At 36.0% G+C, this 15,855-nt stretch overlaps 1 protein-coding gene across 4 annotated transcripts in view; it reads left to right on the top strand.

Moving 5' to 3' along the window:
* MET (MET proto-oncogene, receptor tyrosine kinase) overlaps nucleotides 1–15,855 on the top strand; it is a 110,921-nt gene that overhangs the window by 71,522 nt on the left and 23,544 nt on the right. For all 4 annotated transcript variants that reach the window (XM_070468771.1, XM_020874467.2, XM_070468782.1 and 1 more), the window contains 7 exons: nucleotides 146–306; nucleotides 1,986–2,088; nucleotides 2,200–2,336; nucleotides 2,987–3,148; nucleotides 4,111–4,210; nucleotides 7,771–7,989; nucleotides 14,705–14,851. In XM_070468771.1, the coding sequence (XP_070324872.1) occupies nucleotides 146–306; nucleotides 1,986–2,088; nucleotides 2,200–2,336; nucleotides 2,987–3,148; nucleotides 4,111–4,210; nucleotides 7,771–7,989; nucleotides 14,705–14,851 (1,029 nt within the window). The remainder of the gene's footprint in view (nucleotides 1–145; nucleotides 307–1,985; nucleotides 2,089–2,199; nucleotides 2,337–2,986; nucleotides 3,149–4,110; nucleotides 4,211–7,770; nucleotides 7,990–14,704; nucleotides 14,852–15,855) is intronic.

A 15,855-nucleotide genomic window follows, 5' to 3' on the forward strand; every position in this document is an offset into this window, starting at 1 on the left:
GCTTGTTTCATCAACCTGACAGTTTTAATGTTTGTTCCAGATTCTCTGAGATTTGTATCCCCTTTTTCCTATGGTGAAAATTTTCCCACACATATGAAAGATAATAATGTGCTCGTTTTTTTTAAGTTCTATATTGTCCTTATAGGTTTTTCCAACTAGTGCCCCCCTTGAAGGAGGGACAACACTGACTGTTTGTGGCTGGGACTTTGGATTCAAGAGGAATAATAAATTTGACTTGAAGAAAACCAGAGTTCTCCTTGGAAATGAGAGCTGCACCTTAACCTTAAGTGAGAGCACAACAAACATGTAAGGACCTAAAAACACTTGGCCAGGGTGTGGTTGGAAAACAGGTTTTAGTTTTGAATGAATACTTGTAAAACTTGCCCCAAAAGTCCATCTCTTGAGTTAAAAAATGTCTTGGTCCACCACTCCCCTTGTGGATTTATTTTGTTTTAAAAACTATTTACTCACCAGGATTAAGGAGGAAGAAAGTAAGCTTACTCAAATGAAGAAAAGAAAAATCTGGCATCTGGGAATTTTTCAACCATTTTTGTCACAACACTTGAGAAATTGTCTGGGTAGATTTGAAAGATTGGCACTTTTTGGGGTTGGTCCATCTAAAGTCTTCCATAAAAAAAAATAAAAGTCTTCCATAAAGAGACTGTTTCCAACAGTTTTTTCTATAAAAAATCAGAAAAGAGCTCAATATGAACCCTCTTTTCTAAATTCACTTTCTGAATCTCAGAAATGTAGTGAAGCAGCTGTATCACACTTTTGAGACTCATTGTTTTTGATGAGTTTATATTTAGCTGATCTTGACACTGTAATGAAAAGTTAAAGTGTTAGTCACTCCGTCGTATCTGACTCTTTTCAACCCCATGGTCTGTCCATGGAATTCTCCAACCAAGAATACTAGAATGGTTTGCCAGAAAGGAGTGTATCTCATGTAGTCATTCCCAAATCTCAGGAAATAGCAATGTTATCCCTATTTTACAAAGATGGAAACTGAAGTTCAGAAAGATAGATTAGTAGAGGTAATCCAGAGAGGAAGAGCTGAACAGGCCTTCAAACTCAGCTCTCTTGATCCAAGACCTGTGCCTGTTCTACTGGATCCTACTTGTAACTTCTATAAGATCTGAATCCCATAATGAACAGAGAACCCAGAAATTTTTAATTATATAGTAACAATAACCAAACATTTAAAGTTTTATAGTTTGACCTATTCTTTCAAGTGGTTATTTTATACCTAGTAGAATTCCTTCCAGGGTTATGCAAAGATCTAAATCTACTCATCTTATTTTACTGAGGCCAAAACATCAATTAATGTCATACTTGTTTAGCTTAATGGCAAAAAAATTCATTCAAGAAATCCCCCTTGTAAGTTCTTGCTCATTGCTTATAAATTAGAGCCTATAAAAGTGAGGCACAATTATTCCTCATTTTTAAAAGTTTCTTAATAAAGCAAATTATGCTTTTTAGGATTACAATAAGATTATTAATTTAAAAATAATTTTGTGGAAAGCCTATTGTTATTTTATCATTATTGCTATTAAATAAACATGTATAACCACAAAAATGCATCTTTTGACATACTTTGAAGAAGAGATTTCTGCTTAGTTGTAATCAGCCCGTTGTTTCATATGCTATCAAAATACCATTTCTTTAAGTATGCCAAACATTATGCCTACAATTGTATAGGATTAGACTGAGATTATTATGAACTTTTCAATTGGTGCGTTCTACATCGATAATGTTTAACATTTCCTGTTTTGTCTGTATGAATAATACAAGACAGTCAATATAAAGTTTAGCATAATAGTACAGAAATAGAGCTATACAATTTTCAGTCTTGATGCTTACCTGGAAACTCTGCTTGCTATTTAGAGTAGTCAGCTCACTATTTGGAGATAATAACCCTTAATATAAAACACCCAAGCCAGAAAAATGCCTTTGGACTTACAACATATAAAACTTTACTTTTTCAGGTTGAAATGCACAGTTGGTCCTGCCATGAATGAACATTTCAATATGTCCATAGTTATTTCAAACAGTCGCGGGTCAGTACAGTATAGTACATTTTCCTATGTGGTAAGTCTAGGCATTCATTTTCTCGTGAATTAGGATATTTAATTATTACTTAATCTACTTAGAGTTATAAAATTAACAGGTTATTTTATTTTGTTTTTATCTCTCATTCAGGATCCTATAATAACAAGTATTTCTCCAAATTATGGTCCAAAAACTGGTGGCACTTTACTTACATTAACTGGAAAGCACCTAAACAGTGGAAATTCAAGACACATTTCAATTGGTGGAAAAACATGTACTTTAAAAAGGTGTTGTAGTTTATCTTTTGTTTCATCAGTCAAGTCGGTTTAATATTTGTACCTAACAAATCAAGAAAATATTGTTCTTTTGTGGCAAAAAGTCAAGATGTTTATTATTTACTGACCTTACCTTAAAAAACTTCTTCCTTCCTGAATCCCTCTACTCCTTTTTGCTGTTTTTTCTACCCTTCCCTTATGGTTTATAAATTCCACTTTTAAGTTTGTCTTCCCATCCACCTTCTTTATTGTTATACTATCCCACCTACGCTATAAGCTGTGAGATTCTGGTAATTGACAATAAACATTTCCATCAAGATTTACAATTAGATCAGATCACTTTGGGGTGGTGAGAGGCACGAGGGAGATAGGTTAGGGAGTTACGTTTCTGCTTCTTAGGAGTTGGGAAAGCTTAAATCAAGTACCAAAACTTTAAAAATTGCTTAAAATCCCAAATATTTTTAAGTTGGATGGCTTGCCTACAACAAAGGTAAGTCTGGGATCTAGTCAAATGCAAACACCGTACATTAAAAAGAGCTTTTTTTCCCCTAGAAATTCCCATTTAGGAGCTATTGACTGATGTCCTTTTTGATTTATGGATATAATTCTAATATATGTGTGTCTTTAATAACGAAGATCCATTTTCTTAATTTTTTGTTCAGTGTTTCACATAGTATTCTCGAATGTTATACCCCAGCCCAAAGCATTCCAAGTGAGTTTTCTGTTAAATTGAAAATTGACTTAGCCAACCGAGAGGTGAACAGCTTCATTTACCGGGAAGACCCCATTGTCTATGAAATACATCCCACCAAATCTTTTGTCAGGTAAGTAAAAGTTTCTGATGGGTATAAGAAAATAATGAACTTGAGGTTGATTGGCTGCCAAATAGTCAAAAGGAAGATAGTTGTATCTCTGGATTTGATACTATTGCATTTCTTTTGAAGGATACCTTTCCAATTCAGGAGTGAAAACTACATTCAGATTCTGAGTACAATTTGACTTTATCAATGCTAGTTCATGCCATTTTATTCTAGTCTAAATAGATTTCGTTAAAACAATTTAACTGTATATCATAGTATTTAAGTAAGCACTTATATCATGTACATTTTAATTCTTTACTAACCTTAGTGCCTAAAAGTGGAGTCACCACCTTTTTCTGTCCATTTTAGTGTATTTTTCCTTGCCTACTTTACACACAGCTTTTCCCTATACCAGTGTGTTAATCGCTCAGTCCTGTCCAACTCTTTGTGATCCTGTGGCCTATAGCTTGCCAGGGTTCCTCTGTCCATGGAATTTTCCAAGCAAGAATACTGGATTGGGTTGCCATTCCCTTCTCTTTGGGATATTCCTGACCCAGGGATCAAATCCAGGTCTCCCACATTGCAGGCAGATTCTTTACTGTCTGAGCCAATACCAGACTCCCTCTAAATCAGTATCTCATTGGACCCATTTCAGTCTGCCTTATTTCTGTTATTTCTATCAGTCTAGCGACAGTAGTTAAATTCATTTTTCTTTGTATTTTTTTCAGACAGGAAAAAATATTTCTTTTGCATATTTGATGAATAAAAAGAGAAATTCATTCCTTCAGTTCATGAAATAATGAATTTTTAAAATACTTCCAGGTTAAATAAGTTATTTCCAAAGAAAATTTACCACTGAACTTTCATTTGACTTCAGTTGTGTCTGTAACTTGTAGTTACTACATGTGATTTAATTTCATTTCTCTCTTAAAATACTTGATAGAGAAAGAACCTCTTATTGCTGTTTTTCTATTTTATTTTGCCAGTGGTGGGAGTACAATAACAGGTGTTGGAAAAAACCTGAATTCAGTTAGTATCCTAAGGATGGTAATAAATGTGCATGAAGCCGGAAGGAACTTTACAGTGGTAAGTCCTCCACGTGATAGTTGTGCTTAGAGCTCTGCATCTCTGCCTGTACTGCCAGCTTTCAGGGTACCAGAGACATTTCAGTTTTGCCTTTAATGTCTTCTAGTTATCTTCCTTGCAGGTAGTCAAATAGGATTTTTTTAACTCAATGACTAAAAATATCTAGTCTCAGGCTAACATAAAACACACTCACACATAATGTTTAGCCACAAATAATGATTATCAACTTGAGGCAGTGTTTTTTAAAGACAGTCAGTACAAATGCAAACTACATCATCTCTGTCTTAGTCTGTTCGGGTTCTATAACAAAAATACCATAAACTGAGTGGCTTACGCAGCAAACATTTATTTTTTCTCACAGTTCTGAAGGTTGGGAAGTCCAAGACCAGGGTGCCAGCAGATCTGGCTTTCTGGGGAGAGCCCACTTCCTGGTTTGCAGCTGATTATGTTCTCATTGTATCCTCACATGGAGGGGAAAGAAAGAGGAAGCAAGCTCTCTTGTGTCTCTTCTTATGAGGGCACTAACTCCGTCATGAGAACTTCACGCTTGTGACCTACTTAGCTCCCAAAGGCCCCATCTCCAAATACCGTCATGTCAGGGATTAGGATTCCAAATGTGAATTTGAGGAGGATGCAAACATTCAAACCATAACATTTTCCTATCCCCGTTTTTATAATGCCCCATAGAACATCAACCTTTTTGGTCTAATAAAACCCCTGGGTAAAGCCTTTAATCTTGCCAAAGCATCCATGTCTTCCTATGTGGTACGGTGTTTTCTTTCATATCCTTCTTAACCATGCCTCTTGTTCTTTTGTTAGCATGTTATCAAATAATGAAAAAGAGCATTAAAATACTTAGGTCCTAGAGTGGGTATGATGTGTAACACTTCTTCACCTTTTTTCTTTTATTTGCAAGGTCTATCAGAATTTAACTGAATTCCTCCTTAAATTGGCCTATTTTGTGTTCTGACAGTTTGGGGTCACATTTGAAGTGGCAGTTTTACTTCAGACTATAGGAAGTTTGGAGTTATTTATGAAGATTATATATTTTGTTGTTTTTCTTTGATATAAAATACCCATAATCTAGTCAAACTTGTACATGTAACATAGAATGAAAGTTTCTAAGTGCCCCCTCTCAGGCAGGGTCTTGATTGGGGAGGTAATAGATTGAATTACAGCACTTCCTTTTAGGTTTGCATCCAATATTTCTTGAAGGCTAAGGCCACAGTGTGCTTTAATTACAAAAACCAATCTGGGGCTAAAAATGTCAAGCCAAATCACCAAACAATAAGGTCATCTCAAATGAGATTTTTCTTGACCTTCTCAATCAGCCACATTGCATCACCTCTAAAGAGTATTATTAGATTGTTATAATATTCCTGAGAGATTATACTCTAGGGAGTCCCCATATGAAGTAGAGAGCTTTGAAACCAATCCCTGCACATGGCCACAAACAAAGTTAGAATACCACCACTATTAATTTAAAGGACATCAGTTCTCCACAACAAAGCATAGCAATTTTTTATTAACCAATAAAAATAACAGTAACCCCCTTTGGTGTTGGCATGCGACTTTTTAAAGTTGAAGTCTTATAAATTATTAGTTTATCTAATTCACACTGAGCTTACGTTATTAAAACCATGACTAAGATTTCTTCCCTCTGCCTCACCAGCATTATGATGACACGTGACATCATCCATTCATTTGTAATCATGTAGTTTTTAAAAACCTCCTAGGTGTGACAAAGAAGATTGAAACAACAGTAGAAGATTAGAATCTTATCTGTTTGTATATCTGGAAATGTAAACTTTGTTATTTTAGCCACAAAGATATTAGTACAATAGAACAATGGATTCAATTTGGACTGGAATGAAAAATTCAGTGGGTCTATTTGACTATTGTTTGCAAAAAAATCTCATAAAGAGGCCTGTGTTCTTTCCATATTCCCTGCTTCTTGTAGAATTTGAAGCTGACCATGATGAATTGAAGTCATTCATTATTTAACAGATAAAAGCTCTTGGTCAGGTCTGATTTAGATTTACTGATCCAGCCAGAGTAAATTTCCAGTCTAACAAATTCAGATCTTTTAAAATAAAAATATTGATCACCTTCTTAACAAAATGCGTATTAATTTGCTAACATACATTATGCCCCAGAAGCCAGAAGTTTGTTAATTTTCAAATTTCTTGTTACATAGAAAATTACTGTAATAGCAGTAAAGTTGTTCATTTCCTTTCTTCAAGATCATAGGATAGCTTTTAGCATTGTAATGTGGATTTGATACAAAACTAAATAATATTTTATTCATATTATGTCTATATCATTTTTCTTTATCTGCATATAGGACACCTTTTTCAATATAGGACAATTTTTAAATTATTTTTAAAAGAAAATATCAAATATCCAATTTTGTTTGTGCTTTTTCTGTATATCCTGAGTATTTTTCTATTGTGGACATAAATAATTGTTTTATCTCCAACTCTACTTGTCAAAGAAAAGGAAATCTAAGGGATGTTGTTGCTTGTTTGTCTTTTCCTTGCGGGCGGGGCGGGGGGGGCGGGGGGGGGGGGGGAATGCAACCATTTAACCTTAAATGCACCACTTTGTGTTGCTGGTTTCGTCTAGGCACAATCAAGAGGAAACCACATTTTCCAAACTTCTATAAATCAGAATTACAAAGGGGAAAATTTTTAATGAAAGATGAAAGGACATGAAATAATAATAGCAGAACCTTTGTAAAATAGGATAGGAAAAGTTTGACCAATGTAGAATACAGAGTGAACAAGAAGCCACACAGCATGGGAGTCTTGTGGTCTAGGATTTATGTTCTTTACTTTGCTACTCAGAGCTTTGTGACCTGGTCTGATGATATCAGCCTCAAAAAGCTCTAGCACCTACCTCATAGGATTATTGTGAGAATTAAATGACACCAGCCTTGTAAAGTATTTTGCACAGAACCTGGCACTCAGTAATTGATAGCTTAAAACACACTAATAAGATGATCTTACTACATAATTAATTATAGTGTAAACCATATGGTGCTTGGCAGTTGACAAAGCACTTTACCTTGTAGTATTCCACACTGTGAATAACATTTTAATGTTTATTTCTAAATGAGGCAACTGAGTTTCCAAGTAAGGGCTTTGGCTTAATTCTTAAAGCTTGGTTTAAAGCTAAGATGCGAACAGGACTTTAATTGCACAAAGTTCAGCTTCCCACTCTGCAATAGCTGTTTCATAAGCAGCCACCCTCCTGGTGACTGTGCTATCTTCTTAAGGAAGATAAAGTGACAGAGGAAAGAGACAGCTTCAGATAGAATAACATCCATCTTCCCAGCAAGTGAAGCTTTGTAGCTCCTTTAAGGCTGGATTGTTTAGATAATCTTACATCCGTCAAGTTTCCAGAAATGTGCTCTTCAACATTAGTGAGTTAAATGGAGATTTTTTTTCCATATAATGTATATTTTCAGTTGATTGTCTGAAACAGTGAAATGTGAAAGTTGCTATTGATGCTGTCAAGCTGTGTTCTGTTTACAGTGAATAATTGGTGTCTTACTGTAGGCATGTCACCATCGCTCTAATTCAGAGATAATCTGCTGTACAACTCCTTCACTACAACAGCTGAACCTTCAACTCCCCCTGAAAACCAAAGCCTTCTTCATGTTAGATGGGATCCATTCCAAATACTTTGATCTCATTTATGTACATAATCCTGTGTTTAAGCCTTTTGAAAAGCCAGTAATGATCTCAATAGGCAATGAAAATGTACTGGAAATTAAGGTAAGAAATGCTTAAAATGCTCTCTTAAATCATCAACTTGCACTTAATTGACTTCATAGCTATGTGAATAAAATTGTTGTGCTTGGTCATTATCTTATATTACATTAGCAAATATCTAAGTTCTGAAAAGCACATCTTTTGACATAGGATTAAAAGGTATGCATAATCATGGACTGCTTTTTAATGAAGCATTTAAAAATTCTTTCTTAATGTATATAATAAAGAGTAGTAAATGTAGGACACAAATCCTTTAAGTAAGTTGCCTGTGATTTATTCTTCTGCCGATGTTACTTACATATTTCCCTGGACACCTAAATGTGCTCATTACAAGATAAAAGGTAAGAGTCATAAAAGTAAAGACATCAATTGTAGTCCTGTACTTCCTTCTAATACTTGGACTTTTGTATCTGGGTGTGGTCCTTTCTAAGCTGATTTCTAAATGGAGCTGAATTTCCTCTAGCTCAGGAATATATTAGCCTCTAAATATAATTTAATTGGATAATAACAATCACCTTTTCTAAACCAGCCTGTTGCAAACAAAGAATAGCAAAACCCCAGAGAGGTTACATGGTTTGACAAGTGATCAGACTGAGGCAGAACAAAGACTAGAATACAACTCTTTTATGTTGCTTCAGTCATTTTTACCTCAAATAGTAATAAAAGGGGCAAAATGATCAAAACTTTAATTATCTATAGTCCCAGTCTCTAAAAACAGCAAAATATTTATATTTCAACATGATGTTTTTAGACATGCAGTATTTTCCTCCAAGAGATAGCCTGAATGCAAATATGAACAAACACAAAGTAATAGCTTAGTCTTTGTTTAGATGTAATATAAATTCCCATAGATCATCTCCATGTAGGTAAGAGTATGTTTTTACTAAAATTATTCTGCTTTTTCAACAGGACTTTGTCTGCAGCCAAACCCATGTACACATTCACACTCATACAAGTTTACTAACCTCCCAATTGTGTTTTGCACAATAATTAAGCAAGCCCAGCATGAAATTAAATGGAAGCCTGCTTCACTGAACAGCATGTTTACCATAGCAAAGTTCTTTCATCTGCTTCTTTAATTAGTTTTAGAAAGGGAGAAAGAGCTTTTATCACTTTTTTTTTCAATAAAATTAATCTAGTGTGACCTTTTGCTTTCAACAATTACTGTGTTTGCCATTTCAAAGATTCCATTTGATTTTTCTTGACGAAAACAAAGGTTTATTTGAAAATACTTCTACACCCAGATAAATTCTATTTTTCTGTTCCTGTATCTGTCATGGAAGGATTAGAGAACAATGGTTCTTTATCTACCCTTTCTAATAGTCTTACAAGAAGGAGAAAACTCCTTTTTCTATAAATTACATACCCATTATTCAATGTCCTACAAAATTGCTGGACCAAGAAAAATATGATTTGACATCATCCTCAGCCTTTAATGCTATTCCCAACCTGGCCAAGAGGTCTCTGGAAATAGACACAAGAGACTTTCTTTTCTTGTCTATGTACAGAATGACTCTTTTCTCTAACAAAGGTCTAGCACCTGTCATGTCACAGAGTGGCAATCTGGGGAAAATAGGAACAATTTAGTCGGACTATTTTGAGAGTGTCATGATTCAGTCATCTCCCATATTCCATTTTATGTATGTGTAAGAGGAAATCTAAGCTATACGAGAATCTTTGTGTCACAGCAGTTTAACCCTTTATCAGTTTCTAAAGTTGACCATTTTAAAACCTCTGCCTCTCTGAAATAAGGAACATAAAGCAAGAGAAGAGAAAAGGCCTCTTCTGGACAAGCAGTGAACTGTTTTTAGCAAAAGAAAGGGTGCTATTTTATTTCATGTTGTGCATGTTCAATTACCATTCAAAACATGAATATGAAATATATTTGTGTTCCATCAGTGAAAGTACTATGGAGAGAATTGTGTTTAGAGTGAGATTTGCTTCTTTTTGCCAGAAAGAGTTTTGTGCTGCTTAAGCAGCCATGCATATAGAATTATTTGGCTAAAAAGAGATTGTGATAGTTTCCAGCCCTAGTTGTGAGAATTGCCTCAGTCAGTAGTTGGCCCAGTGATTACACTATGGCCAAGAGGGTCAGCCAAGTTTGGATCAAGAGAACATAATAGAGACTAGGGATCAGTCTTCCTCAGCACGAATCAGAAACCCCATAATGTGGGCAGTAGTTTGTATCTAAGGCTTAGGCACCAGTGTGGACAGTGGTCATCAGAAGTAGACATCTCTTTGGGAGTACACATGAAGGTACAGTGATCATGTCGGCAACGGCTCATGTTTTTGAGAAATTTTAGTTAATACAATACTTTGACAAATATTGCTTCATTTGAGATTCATGTGGACATGGGGAGTTGGGAGGTCAGTGATGGTTATCCCCCTTTGCTGCTGCTGCTACTAAGTTGCTTCAGTCGTGTCCCCCTTTATAGATAAGTAAACAGAGGTTTAGAAAGATCAGATAATTTGTCTTGGGTCATTGTAGGGAGCAAACACTGGGGCTCACAATCAAATGTCTTGATTCCATATTTGGTCTTCTTTCTACTGCATTACAAAGCTTTGCATATTAACTTTCATTTAATGTATACCAAAATACCTTTCATAATAGGGAAATTTTCTATCATGTGGTATGTAGATGTGCATGCAATTCTTTAAGTAAAATAGCTCTAAACTCTTTACAAATACCTGAAAGTCAATTCTGATGAAAAGAAACCCTATATTTCCTAATTATCCTATTATATGACTTCTTATTCATATTTTGTTGAAACTAGAGAAGCACAGTATTTAATGCTGGAACTAGAACTGCCTGACACTGCCCTGGGACTTTATCATATTCTCAAGCATATTGATATACATGGTAATAGAGATGCTTCAGAAATTCAGTTTGGATAAGTTGGTTAAAACATGAAAAAGAGCAGGAAGATCAGCTAAGTCAAGGAACAGGAACTTGGGCTATGATACTGGGAAGGAGCCTAATAACAAAGCTCAGAGCATGCTCAGATGGAGGTCTGTGTCAGTGTCTTGGCATTAGAAGGATTTAGAATGGAGAGTCATTCTAAGCTAACTCAGTCTACTTCCTGCCCAGAGCCACCAGAATTTGTCTTCCTCCCACTTCTGGCTGATGTACCTGGAATTACAGGCCCAAACCCATTCACAAACACTGTGAGGCCAGTTCTGTCTATAACAGGGTAGAAATGAAGGGCTCTTTTCTTAGAAGTCATTTGGCCCAGTGTCAAGACCTATTCTTATTGATGGGACTCATAAGTTGACACTTAACCCTTGAACAATATAGGTTGAACTGCACAGGTCCAACTTACATGCAGGGTTTTGTTTGTTTTTTTTTTTTGATAAATACATACTACAGTTCTATGTAATCCAGCATTGATTGAATGCATGGTTTCAGAACCTCAGATACAGAGGGCTGACTGTGAAATTATATGTGGATTTTCACATACACAGGGGTCAGCACCCCTAACCCCCATGTTATTCAGGGGTCAACTGTTTTTCTTTGTGCTATACACTTTAATATGCATTCCAGGGTAGACGCATCTACCCCAGATGCATTCTGGGTAATATGCATCCAGGGCTCATAGACAGCACCTGGGGTATCCTACTGACCTATGTAGCCAGTGAAGAAGCCAGTTTAATTTTGGTTCCCCCAGTTTTTCTCAAATGACCTGGGAACTTGTCTCCCCAAATGCCTGTTAATGTCCTGCGCACTTAGTTTTGAAGCTTTCCATCAAGGTTCTTTGCCCTAGTTCCCCACCTGAGGAGGCTCATATTCTCTCAGTAAAGTATAAATCTCCCTGTTCCTCCCCCTCACTGATTTTCCTGCTGCCCACCCCCCCCCCCCCCGAACCCTGGCTGAGTCCTACTGCCATCCGCCTGCATGGCCTTAGCTGACTTGCCCAGACTCAACATTGTGGCCACCTGGACTCGTGAAAACTTGTAAGCTCCCTTGTGTAATGATACTGTTTTTCAAATCCTGCTTTTACTCCTATCTGTTTTGTTCTGTAACCAGCTCAGACATGGGTTCCCAGTCCTGAGTCCTAGGTAGAAACATGTCATACCTGGCCAGAGTTGCAAAGGAAACGGCAAGAAACATACTGATATGACATGTGACATAATAGTTTTTTCACTTCAGAAATGTATTCATTTTAACATTGCAGTGAGAAAAAGCAACTCTTACTACATCATTATATTCTCAGTAACTAGTGTTTTGTCATACAGTAGTAGATGGTAAGCAGTGCATGCATGCCAAGTCACTTCAGTTGGGTCTGACTCTTTGCAACCCTATGGACTGTAGCCTAGCAGGCTCCTCTGTCCACGGGATTCTCCAGGCAAGATTACTGGAATGGGTTGCCATTTCCTTCTCCAGGGGATCTTCCTGACCCAGGAATCAAACCCGCATCTCCTGTAGCCCCTGCAGTACAGGCGGATTCTTTACCACAGGGCCACCAGGGAAGCCTTATTTTGTATCAAATAGAATTGATTTGCTTCAAGACCAAGTCTCTTCTTGAACCTTAGTTCTCAATGTGAAAGCAGTAATGACAATAATCCCTACCTCAGGGAAGTGTCTTTACAGGATAAAATGAGATAATTACAACTCTATAGATTGCTCTATGTATGTAAGGGATTGAAGACCAGAAATCTCCTTTTATATTGCTTTATTTAAAAACCTACTGGACTTCCCTGGTGGTCCAGTGGCTAAGACTTTGCATTCCCAATGCAGAAGGCCTAGATTCAATCCCTGATCAGGGAACTAGATCCCACGTGCTACCACTTAAGAGTTTGAATGCCACAACTAAAGATGTTGCATGCCAGAACTAAGTCTGTGCACAGCCAAATAAATAAAAATGAAAAAACCTTATATATAATGACTGAAAGGTCAGCTAATTCAATTTTGTTCTACTATTTATATTATACTATTTAATAATAGTTAATATTAAATAATAAAAAGTAAATAAAATTTCTAAACATATACATTTTTTTCCACAGCTTGATAAAGCTATGTTTATTTTAAATGACAAAAACGAGACTATACCTTCTTTTTTTTCTCCTGATTCAGTCCTGTCTGTTATATAGTAGTGGACTTCCAGTATCACGTTTTTGATATCTTGGATTGTAGACTTTTAAAGTAATCACTCTACATACAAAGCTGATATTAATTTCTAACATAAAGTCACTAATCTTTGTGCATTTCTTAGTAGGCACAAATAAAAAAGAGTTTCGTTGTTCAGCTTTGTCATCTGTTTTTGTTTTGGAGATGCTTTTATGCAACATCCTAGGCAACCCTGAGCCTAAAAGAAGGAGTACTGGAAATGTAGATGCAGTATGTTCATCCCTTCCCCCAGCCTTCATCATTATCTAATCTGGCAAGACACGTTTTAGTCATTCCCTCATAAATCAAGCCTTCCAGCTCTTTAATCTCTTTCTTTTGTCATTTCCTGAATTCCCTCCAATATGTGGTCCAGGGCCTTACCCCTCCTCAGTCCTAACCAACAAGTTGTCATTTGAAGCCTCAAGGTGACCTGTTAGATTTATGTGCTTCTGCATTGGCTTGCCCTGTGTGGCTGACCTGCTTCAACGGAGTACACGTACTGCCTCTAGAAGTATCATAAGGATAGAGTTTGTCTATATCCATTTTTTTAAACTCCAAATTCATGTTAGAAAGAAGAATTTTCTTCTAACTTCTTTTCCCAGGATATCTTACCTAGCACTCTACTGAGATCTATATGAGGCAATGTAAGACTAGTTTGTCAAGTATTAAAGATCATGTAAAATAAAGTGGAAAACAAGGTAGCAGTACTGTCATTGTTACTGGCTGCTCTTTGTCCCTCAGAAAAATACAATTATGTTTTGATATCTTTCTCCTCAGACTAATGGCTTTTTAATAAATACTGTAACCAAACTCATTAAGTCTTCATATGAGAAACGGTACCTCTGTTTTCATTTCTTTCCCAAGGGTAATTATTGGTTTCTTAAACAAAACAGTGGTATTTTAAATGCCTAATGGTGACTTCATTTAACTAAATATGTCAAATTGAATAATGTTTTTAAAGTCCTTATGTAACTATATAATTGTTCAAAATAATATAATCATGCTGCCATCATAATGAGGGTCTTAGGGCATCTTACAGGAATGTCTTTTAAAATGGATTCGTTTTTGTATAGGATTCAACTGTGCAAGAAGGGTGAAAAGAAACTGCCCAATTCAAACACCAAAGAAATACATTGACTTTTATATCCATACATCAAAATCTCTGGAGATGGGACCTGGGCATCAGTATGTTATATAAAGCTCTCAGTGTGATTCTAAAAGTGAAGCCCAAGCTAAGTGTCTCTGCATTAGGCAGCTCAAACTGAATCTCTAAATTATTTCCCTTTTGCCAACTATCAGTACTCCCTGAAAACATTATTAAGTTGATTACGAAAAAGACATCATTTGACGTAGGGGTGTGAGTCAAGAATCTCTCCTTTTCTCTAAAATCCAATTTGATGGAAAAGCTAGATCATGATTCCTGACTAATTAGTACCCTGAAATGGTCACTTTGTGTTTCAACCATCCAAATCCCCATGAAAATGAGTGTCAGATAATCATGTGCCTTGATAAACAACATGGCCTGTGTTTGCAGTGTATTTATATTCCTTCATAATTGTTTGCATTCCTTCAAAATTGTGAAGTGTTAACAAGCTCTTTTTTTTTTCCTTCCAGGGAAATGATATTGACCCTGAAGCAGTTAAAGGGGAAGTGTTAAAAGTTGGAAATAAGAGCTGTGAAAATATACATTCACATTCTGAAGCTGTTTTATGTACGGTCCCCAATGACTTGCTGAAATTGAACAGCGAACTAAATATAGAGGTGGGATTCCTGCTTTCCTCTCATGATGTAAATAAAGATGCCAGTGTAATTATGTCACTTGCAGGCTTAAAATAAATCATTAAAGCTCATTTGTGTGTAGGCTTTAGCTCATCAGTTCACCTTGATTCTTAGTTGTTATTTTAGAAATAGTAATGTTTTTGTTGCACTATCTCCTTCCCAAGCTTCAAAGGGTAGGTCTCAAAATTCCTTGCTGGCTACACTCTTCTCCATCATGCCACACTCTTGCTGAAATTTGCTGTAATCCTCGGGAGGGATAAGGACACATTCAGTGGTGTCTTTTCCCACCTCTCACCACCCTAGGAGGCCAGAGCCAACACAGTACTGCCAGCCACAGTGATCTCAAATGCATAGTCCCATAAATAAAAGAATGTGTTTACACTGGATGAACTGAAGTAAGAAACTATTTTATAGTAACCTTTTTCATATAAACAGCTATCTTCATTCCTTTAAAAGGCTGAGTAATATTCCACTTTGTAGATATACCACATTTTGTTTATCCAAATATATGTGATTTTTAAAGGGTTCCTGAAGTTTTCAAAAAGTTATGAAATGGGAACATATGAAAAATTTAAAAATAAAAAGCTAAATCATGAGATCAGAGTTTGGAGTTCAAATGGACCATAAATCCTAAAAATGATACCATGTTAGAGCTGGAAGGAGCATCAAAAACTTCTTCTATGTATCAAAACAAAGCAAATAAAAATATTCTGAGATTTTATTATCCCATAATAATAACATAATTATTCACTTCTTATGGGGAGAGTCCTGTGCCCTCTACCATATCCTCTAGGACAGAATTAATGTTCTGTTGTCTCTGCTTCTTACAATATGTTCATGCTTCTGCAGTACATATCATCATGAACTATAATCATTTATTTTATTTTTTAAAATCATTTACTTTTGTGTTTGTGTCCCTTTCACACTTTAGTTCCTCATGGTCAGAGACTGATTTTTATCTTTTTATTCCTAGTACCTAGTTATAA

Source organism: Odocoileus virginianus, chromosome 1, assembly GCF_023699985.2.
Source record: "Odocoileus virginianus isolate 20LAN1187 ecotype Illinois chromosome 1, Ovbor_1.2, whole genome shotgun sequence".
In the NCBI taxonomy this organism is placed as follows: Eukaryota; Metazoa; Chordata; class Mammalia; order Artiodactyla; family Cervidae; genus Odocoileus; species Odocoileus virginianus.